The 20,450-nt window shown below is 36.9% G+C and overlaps 2 protein-coding genes across 2 annotated transcripts; one reads left to right on the forward strand and one right to left on the reverse strand.

The window, feature by feature from the left end:
* Positions 1 to 558: 558 nt before the first annotated feature.
* LOC112196563 (LRR receptor-like serine/threonine-protein kinase RGI1) lies at positions 559 to 4,595 on the reverse strand. Its single transcript, XM_040517860.1, has 3 exons — positions 4,414 to 4,595; positions 1,391 to 4,373; positions 559 to 1,261 (listed from the first exon to the last, which is right to left on the reverse strand). The coding sequence occupies exons 2-3, from the start codon at positions 4,296 to 4,298 to the stop codon at positions 735 to 737; spliced, it is 3,435 nt and encodes a 1,144-aa protein (XP_040373794.1). The 5' UTR covers positions 4,299 to 4,373; positions 4,414 to 4,595; the 3' UTR covers positions 559 to 734.
* Positions 4,596 to 14,754: 10,159 nt separating this feature from the next.
* Positions 14,755 to 18,632, forward strand: LOC112195906 (inosine triphosphate pyrophosphatase). The gene is made up of 7 exons (XM_024336139.2): positions 14,755 to 14,967; positions 15,069 to 15,197; positions 15,293 to 15,302; positions 16,925 to 16,956; positions 17,030 to 17,142; positions 17,975 to 18,051; positions 18,142 to 18,632. Exons 1-7 carry the CDS (start codon positions 14,829 to 14,831, stop codon positions 18,251 to 18,253), a joined length of 612 nt encoding a protein of 203 aa, XP_024191907.1. The 5' UTR covers positions 14,755 to 14,828; the 3' UTR covers positions 18,254 to 18,632.
* The last annotated feature ends 1,818 nt before the right edge of the window (positions 18,633 to 20,450 follow it).

Raw genomic sequence — 20,450 nt, forward strand, 5'->3', positions numbered from 1 at the left:
AGACACATAATAGTGCATGTCCTTTGTCATTTAAAGGCAGTCCTATTGTGCAGAAAGGCCTACCTGTATATAAAGCAAGCTCAGCAGTCTAAGATCTTTGGAAAGGTACACTCACTCGATCAGTGCAAAATTAGGAATCAATTTCTTTCATTCAGAATGCCAACTAGGGAATGGGGAAAAGTGAAAGGTCCACAAACCATTATTTCTTGCACACATGCAAGGAATCACAAACCCAGCTCATTCTGGGACCTACCTGAGGCAGAATTTAGGGGTCAAATCATGTTGATGTTTCAGTCCTAAAGGTATCTAGACACTGACCTCTCCTGGACTTCTCACTAGATTCTTTCCTTCCTAGACAAAACTGTTTTCTTCGTGAATATGAGTGATTCACTGATTATTTTCTGTCCTGATGAACATAGTGTTTTAGGGTTTAGGGTTATGACAATGAGTTCCCCTATCCTTGTCCCCAAAGAAAAGCTGAAGCCTAGTGTCTCTGAATTCAAGCCTAATGGTTATTTTGGAATTTAATGTCTTGAAAGCAAGCAGCATTTGTTTTTCTGCAAAATTGTTGGAAACACTCCAAATGCCAAATCTAGAATTGTTGGGTTTTATTTTGTTGCTCTGCATCCAAACTTTTCTTCTTTACATCGATAACACAAAGAGCTTTGAAACTGATCAAAGAAACTAATAACATTACAATCTTCTGCTTAGCTGTATATCATATAATACCTTTCTCACTTGAAACCCATTTTTGCACTAGAGGAAGAAGATGAGTAAAGAAGAGTGGATGCAGAAAAGCTTGTGTTATTGCTTTTAGCATACAAGCTTTTTGCCGCTGCTGCCGATGATGATGATGTTTCCAAAACTCCAGCAGAGTTCTTATTTTCTCGAGCAGCATCATTCGCCGGAGACCCTTTGAGAAGCACATCGACCTTAGCATACTCTTCCCTTTCATGCCTGATTTCCTTGAGCATTGCAGCTACATCTTTCATTGTTGGCCTTTCAACTGGAGAGGAGTTTACACATAACAGGGCTATGCCTAATGCTTGCATCATTTCCTCTATTTCTGATTCTGGTCTTGATAGTAGGATTGGGTCAAGCACTTCAACATTTCCTCTCTTCTGTCTCACCCAATCCACTACATGTAGCCCATCTGGTATTGTTGGATCTATTGGTTGCTTCCCTGTTAGAACTTCCAATACAACTACACCATAGCTATAAACATCACTCTTCTCTGTAATCTTCATCATATATCCATATTCTGAAAAAAGACCACTAAAGTTAAGCTCAAGCAGATAATTATTTTGAATCAAGAAAATGGCATTGAAAAGAAGTAAAGCAAATTAAAAGAATTGTGAAATCAACTGTATGTGATTAGAGTACTACTTACCAGGAGCAATGTAGCCATATGAACCAGCAATTGTGTTAGATGATCGAGCGAAATTTCCCTCATCAACAAGTTTTGCTAGACCAAAATCAGCAATGTAAGCCTCAAACTCTAGGCCAATGAGGATGTTGTTGGCTTTGATATCTCTGTGAACAATTGGAGGAACACAATCATGGTGCAAGTAGGCAATGCCTTGAGCAGCACCCAACAAAACTCGGTACCTAAGCTCCCACTCAAAGGCATGTCCTGTCCTCTCATGGAGAATACTGCCCAGGCTTCCATTAGGCATATAGTCATACATGAGCAGCCTTGTGTTCCTATTCCAGCAGCATCCCAAGAACCTAACAATGTTCTTGTGACGGATTGAGCCAAGTGTTTTGACCTCTGCTGAGAACGAATCACGAACTCCACATTTTTCATCATTGCAACATCCATTGTCTGCAGCAACTGTAGTTGGCCAGAGCTTCTTCACTGCAATGACTTCACCATTGTCCATATCAGCACGATAAACAACCCCAGAACACCCTTTTCCAATCACATTGGCATCCACTAGGCTCTTAAGCACTTGGTCAACCGAGAAATTTAGCTTCTGGAATGGAGTGAATTGCCATGCCCATGAGCTCCCCAACTCTGAATCATCATCATCCCTAATAGTCCTTCGTGCTCGAATCACTGCAATTATCCCCATAACAACCATTGCAACTGTCAAGGTGATCAGCAATGCTATTGCCAGCTTAAGCCTCCTTGACCGCCTTACGTCATTTTGGTTCCTTGATAGTCCTGACCTGCCAACATCACTCAAGAAACACGAGTCCCGGTTTGAAGAACAAAGGCCTTCATTTCCGGCTAAATCCATTGGAGACAGTTGTCTGAAAAGCTTGTTGTCTGGAAGATAGCCAACGAGGTTATTGTAAGACACATTTAGAGAATCAAGAGTGTTAAGGCCAGAAGAGAGTGGACTCAAATCCCCTTCAAGCTGGTTATGCGAAAGGTCTAGTACGAAAAGCTTGTTGAGTGCTGATATTTGAGGTGGGATTGATCCAGACAGTCCATTGCAGCTCAAATTTAGAGTAATTTCAAGGGATTCAATTTTGCCAAGCTCCACAGGAATGTTGCCAGTGAGCTTGTTGCTGCTAAGATCAAGCAATTGCAGACTCGAACATAGGCCGAGTGATGCAGGTATTAATCCAGAGAATGAGTTCCTGCTCAGAATAAGAGTGTTCAACGTAACAAGGCGAGCCAAGCTTGCAGGTATCTGGCCCGAAAATTGATTGATGGAGACATCCAAGACTTGAAGTCCTGAGAGTGATGACAATGAATTAGGCAGGGGACCCTCTAAAGTATTGTTGCTGAGGTCTATCATTTGTAGCTCTGTGCAACTCCCAATCTCATCAGGAATTGACCCAGAAAGTCGATTCCCTGAAAGATCAAGAAAATTTAAGCTCCTGAGATTTCCAATGCCTCTAGGCATCCCACCAGTAATCCTGTTATTTCCAAGCCTCAGCCTTACAAGAGAGCTGCAGTTGCCAATTTCGGGTGGGATTGAGCCCGAAATATCATTAGAAATCAAGAGAATCTTTGTGAGGTTTTGCAGCTGAAACAAGCCAGAAGGTATGCTACCAGTGAGTGAATTGTGTGACAAATCTAGAGCTTGAAGATTACTCAAACTAGACAAAGATGAAGGAATGCTTCCTTCAAGCTGGTTTTGCCAAGCAAAGAACACAGTCAGCTTTGACAACTTCCCAATCTCCGGTGGAATCAAACCGGAGATCTGATTCGTATCAAGCTGCAACTGAATCAAATTCGTTGCATTGCAAAGATTGGAAGGTATTGAACCGGTGACATTGTTGTTACTAATCATAAACTCCTCGAGGTTTGACAGCCCTCCTAGAGAAAATGGAATAGTACCAGACAAAGAATTTAATGAAAAATCAATCATTTTCAAGCTACTACATTTCCCAATCTCTTCAGGGATCACCCCAACAAGACTATTCTGCCACAACAACAACTGCTCAAGCTTCTTAAGCCTACCGAGCTCCGGTGGAATCGAACCGGATAGACTGTTTTCATAAAGAAACAAGTTCACAAGCTCAGAACAGTTACCTATCTCAGCAGGAATCTCACCAGAGATCATTGTGGTGTATATAGACAGCGTCTGAAGCTTGCTAAGCTTACCCAACGAGGCCGGCAAAGAACCCGAAACTTGAGTATCAGCCAAGCCCAAAACAGTCAAGTTGGTGCAGTCTCCAAGCTCATCAGGGATTCTCCCACCAATGTTTTTGTTCCCTCCTGCTCTCAGCACTTCAAGACCAGCCAGTTTTCCGAGCTCCGGAGGGATATTCCCTGAAAACTGATTATCGAAAATGACTAGATTCTTTAGGCCAATGCAGTCGCTTAACTCAACTGGGATTTTCCCGCTGAGCTGGTTTGAGTTGAGAATCAAGTCTTGGAGGTTTTGAAGCCTTCCAATGGATGAAGGGATCGAACCCACGAGTGAGTTTGAGCTTAGGTCAATGACTTGTAGCTCAGTGCAGTCACCGATGTCGGAGGGGATTTTTCCGGTGAGATTACCGCCGGAAATGACGAGTTTTTGAAGGGAGGTGAAGGAGGAAAGATTAGATGGGATTGGAAGCTCAAGAGGGATGGACTGGATAGTGATTTCTTTGACAAAACCATTTGGAGAACATGTTATCGAGGACCAGTTACATGGATTAGAGTCGAGAATGTTCCAGTTCGAAAAGGAAGAAGAAGAGAAAGAAGTAGAGGAATGCAGCCAAGAGAAGAGAAGAGAGGCTTCATGGTTTGAGGCAAAGGCCGACGAAATGAGAAATAGATAGATAATGGAGATTATTGAAGAACAAGAAGAAGAGAAGGATTGCCTCGAGCTGGGTATCGATGAAACCGACGACATTTGCCTCAATTTCCAAACCTTTCTTCTCGGGTTTGCATCATTTGGGTTTTGCAGCCCTTCTCTCTCTCTCTCTCTCTCTCTCTCTCTCTCTCTCTCTCTCTCTCTCTCTCTCTCTGTGTTTTAGCTTTCTTGCTGTGAACTCAAACTGAAGGAGAACAGTTCGGTTTTTTTCTATACTATACTATATCTCCAAAGCAAAAGCACAAGACACAGAGAGAGCCAAACCTAACGAAATAAACTAATCAAAGAAAATGAAACCATTGCCTTGAGATCGACAAAACTGCACCACCACCACCACCACCACCTCTTTCTCTAAATGGCAGAGGCCCATCAATTTATATACAAATATTTCTGCATCTCTATGCATGGATAGAGAGAGAAATAGAGGGAGGAGAGAGAAAGAGAGTTGTGTTTAAAATAGTGTAGTTTTTGACTCCATTGGAGTAAAAAGTGTGAGGGCAGTTAGGTAGCTAGCTCCAACTCCAAGTCAGTGTGTGTTGTTCTCCTCTCAATCTCTGCAACAAAAACTGATTTTAAATTTAAGCAAACAGACAGAGTTGCTCACTCTCGTTCACATTTGAGTGATTGGAAAGCTTCTGGGTTTCACCGTTTCAATTACATAATTTCAGTTTTCAATTGACTTCTAGTGTACAATTATGGTGTGACATTTTCTAATTACCATAACTGCAAAATAAACGTTTCATTTTTGGATCGAAATTTGAGGGTAAAAGGAAAGAGAAATTTGACCATTTGAGGAATTGATCATGGATGTACATTAGCCATTTGTGGGTTAAATTTTATTTTTTGAAAATTGTAGTTAAACATTAAGGGGAAAAAAAAATCTTAATTCGGTGAAAGATTAGGTCTATAACAAGAATATTATTTACTTTGGAGTGATGCTCTACACAGTCAAATGAATATGGAGAACTAGATGAAATGCATTTTCTCAAATATTTCATTTTTGATCCTTCCTTTTAGGGGCAGATTGAGTCTGTGGGATTTGACACAATTCAAATTTGAATTATAACGACATCCATAACTTTAAGATTATCACACATAAAATGTGTCTCTCGTATGAATTGGATTGGGAAAAACGTGTTTCATCAATTATAATCCAAATCTTTTGAATAGAGTTGTTTTTAGTCCAATACCAGTTACAAGTCCAAAATTTTGAAATTTTCATATCCAATTCTTATTTCGAAATTTAAAAATACTCCAAATTTTTGGAATGTCACGAGTTTGCAATTTTCTAAAAATATGGAACTTGAAATTTTGAAATTTCTTTTATTGAACATTTCCGGAGCTTCTTTTCAATAATGGTATATTAATAACAAAATGTAATGGATTTTAGATCTTGATTTTCTTTTTAACGCAGGGGGGTGTCGGTCCATTAAATGTAAAGTAAGAAAGAAAACATTACAAAGATGACTCACCCGGTCAAATGGACTACAACAGAAATGAGCTACATGAATGAAAAACCTATAGCAAAGCCCTATACTAATCAAAAGTAATGTAACCTTAATTGATTAGTGATAGTCCGGCAGTACTGCATTTCATATAATCTCATAGGCCTGCAGGCACCATGGAGTTAGTACATAAGTCCTTGAGTCAAAGATGTGTTAACAATTATAGAATTTAATGCATGAGAGGTCAATCATATCGTTCTTACTTGTATCATACAATAGAAACAGAATTCCTTGTATAACAATTCTCTAATTAGTTTTGGGTATACTTTAAATCTTAAACTATTATCTTAGCTAGTGAATTATGATTTGTTAGTTATTTGTAAATATGTACCGTAAAATTTATAAATTTGAATCTCACTAGCACATAATAATAAATGGGGTGAAATGATTAGAAATGTTTTAGGAAAGATGCAATGATTTTATTAAGATTAGAATGAAGTACATTCTTGTTGCACAAGGTCAAGAATGCAGTCTAGGATACCATCAGACCACATAATTCCAAATGTGATCAATAAGATCACTTACTCTTTCAAAAGTAGTATTCTCAGGCCTATGAATAAGGTACGAAGGACATTGGAATCCATGCATCATTCCAAATGTGAACTTGTGAACCATCACCAATTCTCCATTTAGTTCCTACCTTCAACACCGATCTTCCTTCAAGTATACTCTTCCAAGAAAAAGATGGAGCCTCCCCTAGTTCAACTTCCCAAAAGAAACAATTGGGAAAGTATCTTGCCTTGTAGATTTGAGCAATCAAGGAATGAGGATTAGTGATCATCCGCCTCCATCCTTGTTTGGCTAACATTGCCAAATTTTAGGCGGCATAAATATTTTTGAAACCCATCCCGCCTTCATGCTTTGTTAAACACAAATTTTCCCAACTCCTCCAATGAATATGTTTCTTCTCATCGGTGTCACCCCAGATCAAAGAACGAGGCACAGAGCTGATGAATATCATCACAAAGGCCCTTAGGAAGAAGATAGCAATTCATTGCATATAAAGGCATGGTTTGAGCAATAGCCTTTATTAATATTTCTTTTCCTGCACAACTAAGGATCTTGGACTTCCAGTTAACCAGCTTCTTAGACAATTTCTCTTTGATTTATTGAAAATGTTCTGTTTTAGACTTGCCAACCCTCAAAGGCAAGCCTAAATATCTATCATGTTCCTTCACACAATTCATCTCGAGAATAGAAGCAAGGGCCGCTTGTGTATCAATATTGTGCACATCGTTACTAAAGATAACACTACTTTTTGGAAAGTTTACCTTCTGACCTGAAGCTCTTTCATAAGTATTTAGAATCTCTCTGAAAGCAATGCATTCCTCTTGAGTAGCTGCCCCAAATAATAAACTATCATCTGCGAAAAAAAGATGATGTAATGTAGGAGCTTGTGGATACATCTTCAAGCCTTGAATAGCTCCAGAATGAACAGCCTGAGAAATTAACACAGATAATCCCTCAACACATAGAATAAACAAGTATGGTGAGAGAGGATCTCCCTGCCTTATACCCCTTGTTGACTTCACTGTAGTAGTAGCTTCACCATTCACTAAGATAGCATAACTAACTTAGGCAATACACCTCATGACCATTTGGATCTAGTTGGAAGCAAAACCCAACTTTGTGAGTATATAGCCTGTAAAAAAGACCATTCAAGACGATCATAGGCCTTGCTGATATCCAATTTCAAAGAGCAGAAGCCTTGTTCTTGTGTTCTCAGCTTGTGCATAAATTGAGCAGCTTCAATATCTACTAGTGTTATCTGAAATAAGTCTACTCAGTACATAGGCACTTTATAGAGGTGATATGATTTCATGCAACCATCTCTTAAGTCTATTGGCCACAATCTTTGAGCAATTCCTGTAAATTACATTCCAAAGTGCTATAGGACGAAAATGTGAAGCATCAGTGGGGTGAAATTATTAGAAATGATGTAAATTTTCCATCATTTATACCATAAAAAAAAATAATTAAAAAAAACTCAATATTAGACAAAAGTATAGCATGGAAACCAAACCTGATCAGTCTACAACAAGATAATGAAATTTAAGAACTCCAGAATTTTTTTATGGGAAAGAATGTGACAATTTCTGAACATGAATATACATGTGATTATGTGAAATGTAAGAGTAGTGTGTGAAGAAAATGATTGTAGATTGCTAATTCAGCAAGCTTGTGCTAAAACAAAGTCATGCGCCTTAACCGTGGCTTAAGAATATTATTGATAATTTAGATTAATCTAAACACGTTGCATAAATTACATCTTAGTATGTAAGCAACAAAAGAAAATAACAGCATAGTATATGAGATTATGCACGCGCTAACAAAGTTGGTATGGTATGGTTAGCATTTTGTGTTTTAATATTATGATGTATCTGACAACGTAAGGGGTATCCTTTGAAAAATGAGATTAGAGTAAGATTAATTACCATTGGATCCAATGGCATTTTGGGGCAGATACACTTTATTTATTTATACTTATATTTTACACAATAGGTTCTGAAATTTTACTTGTGATTTGTGAATGCTCGGAAGAATTATAAGTCTTTGTGAAGAATCACTATTTTAGTATGAAAACCATAGAATAATACAGTTTTAGGGATGATAATGTATATCTTATGCGAGTCACCAACCACTTACATTCAATTTACTGGCGAGGGAATAGTCAAATCGGATATCAAATGGAATAATAGATGATCTCCCCTCGGAAAATGTAGGTGATAACTATAAACCCTTTTTCTTTCTTTTTCAAATTAATTCTCATACATAATTTTAACCAGAGGTTGCTAGCTTCTGGCTGAATCAAGTTGCAGCTATATTGGCCTTTATCGTGTCTTACATTAGTCAAGTTTCCAGAGTTCAGGTTTTCTATTGAGGCACACCTCTTTTTTTTTTTTTTTTTAAAGGAGTTTGAAACTCAACCTAACTGGAGACTCAACCCCACACCTGTTATTATTTATAATAATGTTTTTGAGCCTCACATTTCTGCTCTTGAAAAGTGCTCGGACACTGATACGCCATTAGGAGCCTCTCCCTTTGCAATGTCAGCGCTTCTCCCTTTTCGGGTAGAACCGGCCAAGCTATAGAGTAAGAAGGTGGTCGATCTGACACGGCAAATGAAACCAACCATCGAGTAGTTGGATTCAGCTGAATCTTCAACCAAGAAGAAGAAGAGGGGTCATATATATATAAATATATATATATATATATATATATATCTAGTAAATATTGACGTCCTTTACACTTTAAATAGGTGGCTTTATACTTTTCATTTCATCATTTGTGATATGTCACCAATTCTAATTAAATTAACCATCTTTGATAAATTTACTTGCTAGAAGAAAAAAAAAAGGTTTTGTAGAATTGTTCTAACAAAAAATCATTCCTGAAGTTACAATCATAAGTTGGTACATTAATAGACGTTACCGAAAAAGGATCCTCCTCATCTAAAATGCACACAAGTTGTAAATTTATGTAAAGTTCGCATAATGTTAGTCATCTTTGCAATCCAATGCATATTACTATGCCACATCAGCTAACATAATGGTTTTGATTTTTTCTTCCCAAATCATCCATAATGTGGCTGTTAGCTTCGTCAAAAAAAAATCCTAAGCATTTCTGCGTATGCATTTCCTTTTCTGCATCGCCAACTCTCCAAAGGGTTTTTTTTTATTTGAATCGCAAATTTAAATTTATAATTTAATCATCTCATTTAGACTTCATTTTTGAAACTCAAAATCTTGGACATTAATTTGGTTTAAGGTTCACTAGACACTTCAGGATGCCCTAAGGTTTGATATATGGGGGTCAAAAAATGAGCTAAGCGCCGAGCTTGACCATCTTTAGCTTTGAATCGCAAAATTACAAACTTACATGCATACGTGCACGCAGGCACGCAAGTAAATAATATTATTTTCTCCATTCATTTTTAGTTAGTTTTGAATTAGATATTTTAATTTATTTCACCATTAATATTTAACAATTCTATTTTAATTTATTTCATCATTAAGCAATAAAAATTTAATTTATTTTCTTATGCAGCACAAGCAGAGGGTCTTTCTTAATTTTCTTGAACCATATTTTAGCAAAAATTGCACTCACAGTAGTGGAGAAAATTTTGCAATAGCTGGGGCTCCTGTTTCATCTTCAAATGAGAGTCCAGATAAAAGGCAACACGTACCGCCTGTGAGTGAACAACTCTGGATTGCTTTTCAAAATATTTCAATGGAACATCTCCTAGTCAAGGTTGAGTCTCTGCTCCCTCTTCGATCTTCGAAGTGTAAATAATTTTGCCTATTCTTCAAATTATAAATTTATATGTTCGACGTGCAGATCGACTTAAAAGGTCTCTCTTCATTGTGGGACAAATTGGACTAAATGATTATAATAATGCCGTATTACATGAAAATAAAAGTTATGAGGAGGTAAAGAATATGGTTCTCAATGTAGTCCAAGCCATTCAGGACGCTGTTAAAGTAAGTAATCTACCTCCTTGTAAATTTTGCAGTAAAACTTATGTTTGAGCTCTTATTCACCCTTCGAACGTAATTTTTTTTATTTCAAAGGGTGATTGGTTATGGTGTGTGAACGTCCTTGTCCCAGGATATATGGCCAATGGGCTGTTTCCTAATTTACCTTACATGCACATTTCTTCACTAATGACACTGCTGCTTAATTATGATCAATTTCATTGCCAAAAGACGTGGAATAGTATTTCAGATTCTCACAATAATCTGAGAAACACCATTGAAGGACTGCAGAAAGAGGACCCTAATGTTATTAGTATATGGTGATTATTATAGCGCTTTTCAATGGTTACTCACTTACTCACTCAAAAAGAACAGTTAGGTGAGTTACCGAATCAAAAAAAAAATTTCTTTTTTAAAAATAAAACTGTTCGAGATGCTCTAATAATTATATGTAATTAACAGGATTTGACGCTGTAGACAAGTGATGTTGTGGTATTGAAGGTAAAGCGCGCGGATACTAATGAAGCGAAAGCATGTGGTGTTTCTCCTGATGTGCAACTGTGTGCTAATCCGGATAAACTAATTAGTTGGGATGGCATTCATATGACACAACAAGCGCACAAGTATATAGCACAGCAGATCATTCGAGACATCTTACCAAATCTTCATCGTGGCCAAAGTTGAAACTAGCAATGAGTTTGGAAAGTACTTATTATCATCAGCTTAATCTTTCTCATTGAAAATTCTCAGCTATATGTACGTATTGCATGGTGGAGGATTTTGGAGGTCCTATAACTCTATAAGTATCAGTTACAGTTGCTCATAAATGTGTTTCAATTTATTTGTGAAGCACTAAGTTTTATTAATTGAACTATTGGGATAATTAAACTTGAATATATAGATTTATGCATGGCAAAGATATGACTCTTCCCCTGTATGTACATAAATTTGTGACACTATGGATATAAAAGAAAATCTATAGGTCGTCGCTACTCTCTTTGTGGCGTGTCTTGTACCTTCAATGTCATCGCTCGATGCGTAACCATTATGGCGTTACGCGACTAGTGTTGAGAATATATACATCCCACATGGGAAAAATGGGACCTTGCCTATGAGTTTATAAGGGTTTGAGCCACTCCATCCATTGCCAATTGGTTTTGGATGTGAACCCCAGATTACTTTATCATGGTATCAGAGTGGGTTACCCACGTGTGCATGTCTCATGGCCACACGGGCTCCACGTCATCCAAAGTTGTCCACGTGTATGGCTTGAAAATTCGTCACACGTGCGGGGGCGTGTTGAGAATATATACATCCCACATGGGGAAAATGGGACATTGCCTATGAGTTTATAAGGGTTTGGGCCACTCCATCCATTGCCAATTGGTTTTGGATGTGAAACCCATATTACTTTATCAACTAGCTCTACAATGTCTATCTCTTGGAATACTAGAACTAGAGGGACATCAAAGTCACCTGCATGACCTCAAAAATATTATTTTACAAAGGATAATTCTTATGTTCACCCCTTGAGTGAATGAATATATTCACCATCTCTTGTGATTACGCATAATAACTTTATAATTTTCTAATTCAACCATTCATGTTGTAGCACTTAGTGCTATTCTTTTTCTCAAAATGAAGTGCGGTGATTCGGTGATTTCAACCAATTCTAATTGTTACATCACTGACTTTAATGTGTTTTGCGATGATAAAATGAGGCAGCAGACCAATTATAATAGGTATACCAAGATACTTGATTAGGGTTCTCTATGCAGGGATTTAAGTAAACATGATTTGTGTTGGCTAAATAATTTTGTCAAAAATATGGACAGACATAAACATAAGCCTTCTTTGAGGATAAAAATTCGGGACCCTGGGATGTATCTTACTTTGACAATTATGTGATAACCCTAGTCTTGATATATATATAGTTTTTTTTTTTTTTTTTTTACAAGAAGACTAAATTAGATACAACATAAAAAAAGAAAAGCTCTATTAGCTGCACTAGGTACAGAATTGGTCCAAGCAAGACCATCTGAAGAAGTATAACCTAAATTTGTAACAGCATCCGCCACAAATTCGCTTCTCTGAGCACACGTTTGAAAGAAATTGTGTCGAAATTTTCTACTAGGCTTCAAATATCTTGAAGAATTTTTACCAATCTCCAAGGAGTTGCTATGGTTCCATTCATGGAGTCAATTACTAACTTCGAGTCTCCTTCAAGTTGTAATCTTTAATAGCCATTTTCTTGAGCACTTACAAGACTATCCCTCAAGGCAAAAGCTTCAGTCACGAGTACAGTTGAAGTTCTAATTCTTTTAGTAGTTGCAATAAGAGGTTTGCCATTAGAGTCTCTAATAATGAAACCCCTTACAACTGAATTCCTTTGTATTGAACCATCAAAATTATACCCTAGTCTTGATATTAATTCATTATGGATTTAGATTTTCTTAATTAATTAATAAGGGGAGAGAGAGAGAGAGAGAGAGAGAGAGAGAGAGAGAGAGAGAGAGCTTATTGTTCACATTCAAAAGATCATGTGGTTCAAATATCTCTTCCAATGGATCCACATAGAAGTGAATCAAATCTAACATTCCACAATCATGAAAAGAAGGAAAAGAAAAGAAAAGGATAATGATATATAACTATATATGGGAAGTGGATTTGAAAACAGAACGAGGACATATGACTCCACCTAGCTATACTATGTAGTATATCCCCCCTTTGCTGATAAAATTAGTAGGGTTTTGGAAGGGAGTGAGTTTTTGAGTGGAGTGGTAGCTTTAAGTCCAAGTCTTTAACGAGAAACAACAAAAGAGCAAAGACATATCCCTGATTTTGAGGCCAATACACGTGAGGATGGGGAATCCAAATATTTCTTTTCTTCCACTATAATGTTTTTCTGACCAAACCAAACCAAACCCTCCTCCCTCTTTAACAAATCATTTTCACCTTAACATTTTTAAGTTAATCTATTATCAGTGACCATAAAAGACCAAAGAAATAATATAAAGCTAAACGGCGCTGCTTGCTTCAAGTTTCCCTGTTTCAAGGGTCGTGGCCTTGGGAAGTCCCCCCCCCCCCATTCGAATCTATACACGTTGGGGTTTTCTGTCACCACCTCACCATCACAAACCCTTCCAAGAAATCCTAACTCACAAGTCACGACCATCACTCAACTCTCAACCTTTTCCACGTAAATTAGTGAAGACGACAGCCTCACCATGACGTCTGGGGTTTATGCTTTTCTTTTAGAGTTTTAGGGACGGCAATTCTTGAGAAACACGATTCAAAAAGTATGGTTATTGGTAAATTCCAATCGAATATTGTTTGATAAGTACTCAAACAGTCAAACATATCATATGAACACAATTTTTTTTGATAGTTTACATGTGAGTTAATCCAAACAAAGTATGTTTTCATTTATCTTATTGAAAAAAAATGTTAAAATTTGAAACTTAAACCGACATTTCGATGCACGATACCGCTAGCTCTAACAAAGTGATGAACCCAATTTGTTAACTTAACGAGTATGACTTGCTAGTACGTACTTTCTGATAAGGTTGAGTAAATAGGTTTTGTTAGGAATATCGACCGGTATAATATAAACACAAATAGTATGATACAGTACTGCAACTTGATTCTAACCACCAAATTAAGTCATATATCATGATGATTATAACTTCACTTTTTTTTGGTCAAAGATATTCATTGAAAAGAGGGCAAACAGCAGCCCAGCCATACAACAGCAGAAAGCCAAAAGGCTAAACTGAAGAGAAACAGAGCTCTTTGATATAACTTCGATCACTTTGATATGTAAAACTAAGAAATCTTTGATATAATTGGTAAGTCTCTGTTAACTGGGGCGTCAGATACGTGGTATCATTTTGCTTTAGACCCATTATAAAGGAATCTTTGACTGTCTACTGCTCTTGATTTCATTTAAAATGCCCTCACTGAATATTGTTATTTTTCTTTCAAATAAATAAAAGTTTGGGTGCAGGATTAAATGAGGAAAATTAGATGAACATAATTGCACTTGATGTAGAGTAAGCTCTTTAATTCTATATATTACCCTTCAACAACTGATATGCAGTATTAATTTGGTATGCATTCTAAATCCATTAGTTGTCGAGAGGAGAAGCATTTTAATAGGGAAACCTCAAACCTAGGAAAAGACGTTGTTACTTAATCTTCTTAGCTTTCACATGAATTGTACTATAAATTAGTTTAAATTTTCCGTAGCCAACAGAGCGCAAGAAATAAAAGCTTTTCTAATCCTTTCCATTTATATTGGAGGTGGAGGAAGGGAAGAAGCTTTTCTAATCCTTTCCAATTCTTGGGCTTTGCTATTCATTTGGATAATTAATTCCAAATTTACAAGTGAACGTTGCACTTATACTTTTAAAGAATATGGGCCTGGGTCTATTTTAAAATTTGGGTTCATAGTATCCATCTTGGGCTTTGCTTCCACTCAAACAAAAGAAAAGAGAATATAGAGTAGAAAAGAAGAGTTATTTGACTAGAGAGGAACCCAGAAACTTGATTTGGTCTCACTCTCAGAGAAAGAGAAACAGAGCGGGAAAATGGCGGCGTTGGGAGCAAGAGGAGGTGGACTGGTGCTGCCAAAGCCGGTGACTTTTGTGACCGGAAACGCCAAGAAGCTCGAAGAAGTGCGCGCCATCTTGGGCACCTCCATTCCCTTCAACTCTCTCAAGCTCGATTGTAAGCACAATCAATCACTCTCTTTTCTCTCTCTCTCATTAATTTTGGATTTTGGGTCAATAAAATTTCGGGTTTTTTGGTTGTTATTGGGTTGTTGGCAGTGCCAGAATTGCAAGGGGAGCCTGAGGACATCTCCAAAGAAAAGGCGAGGTTGGCTGCCGTTCAGGTTAATGGTCCTGTGCTTGTGGAAGACACTTGCCTCTGCTTCAATGCCCTCAAGGGTCTACCTGGTTAGTCCTCAATTTCTCTATCTCCTTCCCCCAACTTTTCCTTTTGTCAATTTGGTATTGTTTGGTTCTAATTGATTGTTTGAATTTCAATGCAGGGCCTTACATGTAAGTTTTTCATCTTGCTTGCTCTCACCAGGTGGATTTATCTTTTGTTGCTCAAAATTTGATATTTTTATCATACGGAGCAAAAAAAAAAAAAAAAGATTGATTTTTGATAACTAGAAGGTTCGTGAAGGCAGTGGGTTTTGTGAGTAAATATTTGTGATTGCTTGTTGTTTTATTTGTTTTCAATTCCACTATGTTTGAATTTAGGATACCCAATTGGTTAGTGGTTGAAGTTACTGCATACATGCAGATCCAGTTCTATAACAACCACCTCTTTCAAATGTAAGTTTATTGAGAAATTCGATGCAGCATATCTTTCCTCTTCTGTCTTCTGTCTATGGCTCAATAGGGTTTCCCTTTAAATGTACACTATTGATTTTGTTAAGGTATACTCATTTGGTTTGCTTAATTAGTTGCGTCTATCAATTTTACTTTTTCTCTTTTCCTTTCCCTTCTTTTTCCTTTACACAATCCTGTCTTCTTGTTACTAAGCCCCTGTTGTCCTAAGATGAGCACTGCTCTCTCATTCAACCTCTCCCTCTCATGGAGCTTTTTGAATTTAAAGAATCAGACAATGATTGAATGTTGCACTTGGTTTCGTCTCTCATTATAGAACAAAAATGATGTTAGTCTTGGTTTTCTTGCGTACTTTCTGTATGTGTACCTCTCTTCTTTGATGATATAGAATTTAAAATTTGGAGATGGCTTGTGATTTATCATTAACTCTCTCCTCAGTATGATTTTCTTACTTTTTCTGGTGTTCGATGCTTTGATGAAGGATAAAGCTGATGGCACATCCTATGCTTTCTGAATGGGATGCTGTCATTGTTTATGCTGCAAATTTGAAAACTTTTCTTTTTGTTTGTCCTGTGGCTATCATTCTTGGAAAATTACCTATTCATGGTGTCATATACTGAGACAAAGTTATGTTTGTGAAATGCAGTTAGTCATGTCAAAGTTCTGTAGCTAATCACTGATACTTCTTGGTTATGAACATCTATGGTATTGCCGTAGTATTGATACATGTTGAAATGCCAAGGGAGAGAGGAAGGTCCCCTTTTATAACTTGCTTGTTGCTGCTCCTTTTGGTTGAGACCAGATATGTTGGTTCATTAGTTCATTTAGATGTACTATTGGATATTATTAGTTAAGTATTTGATAAGACAGAGACAGAGGAATAGATAGGATTAAGAGAATGAAATAGAGGAAGGAATATATGACACTACCCGTGATTTATATTTTGAGATGTTCTTTTCCTCAACTTTCATCCATAGTTGAGGGATGATATATTATTGTGGCCCAGAAGGGGATGCTCTGCCTACTAGGGTCCTAAGTCCAAACAAACAATAACCAGACTTTATAACGTTCTAATTTTTCCTCAAAGTTCCATCCCTCCCCATCTACCTCCACCAAACTTAGCCTAAAGTGAGAGACAATCTCCTAGGTTATTGCTATTTTTTCTTTCTTAAATTTAACTTCCATATAACTTTTGTTTGTTTTTGAACTTCATCCAGCTCAATATTTAAAGCACAAATAGCTAGACTTCCAGTTATGTGATCTTGTTTTGACTGTTTTAATATTCCTACAAAAATGTGGTCCTAATATTTCTTATAACAATGCAGCAAGTGGTTCCTGCAGAAGGTTGGACATGAAGGTTGGAGTTATCAGTTATTTAATTGTGTAAAAATGTCTTTGTGGCTTGCTCAATGGTTCTTACTTTTTTATAGGTCTCAACAATATGTTGATGGCATATGAGGATAAATCTGCATATGCTTTGTGCTCCTTTTCTTTCGCCATTGGGCCCAATGCTGAGCCTATTGCATTTCTGGGTAAAACTCCGGTATGTAGACAAATATTTTCTTATCTCTAATATTCAGGGTGTCCTCTTTCACTTTGCCTGTTTGTTGTATAGCTCTAGAAACTTTAGTATAATATGAAATCTTCCAGACATGATTTTGATGCCCCCATGTCCTTTCCTTCAATCGGTATATTATTTATTATTTCCTATTTTGGTATTGGTAGTCCCTATATTCTTCATCTGAGCAAGGAGGAGTTGAGTGACACCTAAATTAATTATGCAAAAGATAGAAAAAAATTCTCCTCATGAATAAAACTATTAGATACTGCAGTAACCCAAAAACAGAGAGAAAAAAAAAAAAGAGAGAGAGAGAGAAGAAGATATCTTGCTAGAGTCAATAGAACTAGAAAGACTTGCCTGAAACCAGGAGGATTGTAGTGATTCACATAGTCTATTTAGTCCAGTAATACAGAGAGACTAATGTAGGTAATGGATTGGTTTCTTGTATTGGAAAAGAGTGCTCTATCTATATCTGTCTTCTCCTGCCTGGCATGAGTCAATCACAAGTTCTCAGACTTGATCAAGTATGGCTTAATTCTAGTTGACCTGAAATAAGTCCTTTAACTAGAGAATGTTGGTTGGATTCATAGGATAAAACTAGATGCTGAATGGTGATATTGTTCAGGTTGAAAAGTGATTCATCTGTGCTCATGTTGTGAAAAGAATTGAATTACAAGAAAATTGGAATTTGTGGCTGTTTGGAATATACAGCATAAATAGTTAATATACAGCATAAATAGTTTTCACAAATGGTTATACTTGATGGCCAACACCCGGGTGTGGCACTAACATGCATTTTATGGATGAATGTCAGGGGAAAATAGTTCCTGCAAGGGGACCAAATGATTTTGGATGGGATCCAATATTTCAACCTGATGGTTATGAGCAAACGTAAGTGTTATCTTTATTTGAAGATTCAAAATGTTTTTCTCAGTGGTCCGAATTAGTACTTAAAGCTGAATCATGTTGTTTGTTTTGTAGTTATGCCGAGATGTCAAAGGAAGAAAAGAACAAGATTTCTCATCGCTCTAGAGCTCTTGCACTAGTGAAGTCTCACTTTGCTGAAGCTGCATATACTTTTGAGACCAACTAGTCTACCTAGGAGTGAATATCTCTATCATGTTGCCTCTGCATAGGCTTCCCTAGTATGCAAGCTTTTCCTGTCATCAGCAAGTCATCCAGCCTTGTTTGATGGTCTACAAAAGTTAGAGACAGTGGAAGTTACAGTTTTTAATATTTAATATCTGGGCACTTGCGAAAATGAGAGGTCAGTGTGGAGAAATAGCTTTCTTGCATACAAATTGAGTTGAAGATCACAACATCACAGTGAGCTGAAAATGTTATAAACTTTTCAACTGTGATTATGCTCACTTCAGCCAAAAGTATCATGAAGTATGAACTGTTCAACTAGTTATGGAAACAGAATAACTCCATTAGTGGTACTCTTTTACTAGTTTTATTTTTACCCCATACATTGATGCCATATTAAGCAATGTGAATTGCCTATTTTATATAATTCACAAAACCCCTGAAATGACTGTCCTAAACCCTCGAAGGACTTGCCCCTAGTTCTTATATATTGTTCAAAAGCATTAATGATTGATCGATCAACGGACTTGATTGTTGTTCATGACGTCCCCTAACCTTGATGTATATTTCCATTTGTGCATATACATGTAGTGTTATACTGTTAAGGCCATATAATCAAAGAAAAATTGTTCAGCCATTGCGAATAATACTTTTACAATCTTTGTTCGAGGTCGTTCACATATTCTGTAAATGTGAATGAAAGAGGATTTTACATAGTTCACCCAATTCAAACTACACCATGAAGTTGTTTCTTTCACGTTCTTACTCTAAGTTTCCCCAGTTCTAAAAGAAGATCTTACGAGAACTATGATGAAAGTTTACAATCTTCGTCGACTGTCGTTCACATAATCGATAAATGTGAATGAAAAAGAGGAATTTACGTGGTTCATCCAATTCAAACTACGTCATAACGTTGTTTTGGTCCTGTTCTTATTCAAATGGGAAGTGACTTTAATGGGAAGTTTCCCCAGTTATAAAACAAGATCTTATACATAGATTTAGAATCAGCTAGTTCTTGTCATTTTCTGTATAGGGTTCCAGATGTAGACTAGGGTTGGTCTGCGGTCAACTTGCAAAGGACTTAAAACAACGAGTTAATATTGGACAACAGAATAAGCTGATTTGGGTACTACTTTCTGCCGAGCAAATACTCAAACTCCCTATCAAATAGGGCTGCCCAAGCCTTTGCTAGTAAGTGCACGACTTCCCAGTATAGTATATATACGTAGAAATACATTAATAGACTTTGCTCGAGGAAAATATCTATGTAACCACTTAGATCTCGTATATTGTCCAATACGGACTAAAGTCTATATATCGTACTATGATTCGATTTAACTATGTTGACAACCACTAACCTCAAAAGCTTAAGCTGTGAAAAAATAAACCCTAAACGATGTAAAACTCGAAGTTGTATCATCTCGAGGTTTTTTAATCCCACTCGTGGTAGACAATCTTTTTGTTATTACTTCGATGGTGCCCATTGCCACTAATGTTGACCATTCTGAGTTTTACTATTTTGTTTCGTAACAAGAAAAATGAGTGATAATCCATTAAATGCCTAATCAACTCATAAAAAGAGGAATCAGCTACCAGCTTTCTTACTTGGAATTAGAGATATAGGAATTGAAATAGGATTCTTGGTTGCCATAGTGAGATTGTCGGTGCCGGAAATTTCCAAATAGAGCAACAACAACAAAAACAAACAGACAGGGCAGTTGGGGGTTGCCATTAGATCCAATTCCTTCCCTATTTCTCCAGTATCTCCGTACCACTATCATCAATCATAAAATTGTAATAAAACTACAGAAGGCCTTTACAATTTTCAAACCTTCCTATTCTGCTATCAAATAATTCATACCACGCTACTGCTTTTGAGATCAAGATGGAAACCATTGACTGGAGCAGAACAGAGATCATTTCCAATGTAAAGCTTAATTGGTCAAAACCTAATTAAGAGTCCTTCTCAAGAGGCCATTCTCATTTCTTTAAAAATTAGCAATGGGAGGCGGTCATCTTTTAGGTTCATTCCAAGAATCTGTTGATAAGATGTGATGTGCAAAGTATGCAGATGAATAGTCTCTGTAACTATAGTAATCACATGCATGTTACGATTTTGTTGATTTGTTGTATTCTCACTTTTTTAGATTGAATAAATCGTCTTTAGACATTTTTCCAATCCGACAATCTCAATCAATGAG

The sequence above is a fragment of the Rosa chinensis genome, chromosome 4 (genome assembly GCF_002994745.2).
Source record: "Rosa chinensis cultivar Old Blush chromosome 4, RchiOBHm-V2, whole genome shotgun sequence".
Classification (NCBI taxonomy): domain Eukaryota; kingdom Viridiplantae; phylum Streptophyta; class Magnoliopsida; order Rosales; family Rosaceae; genus Rosa; species Rosa chinensis.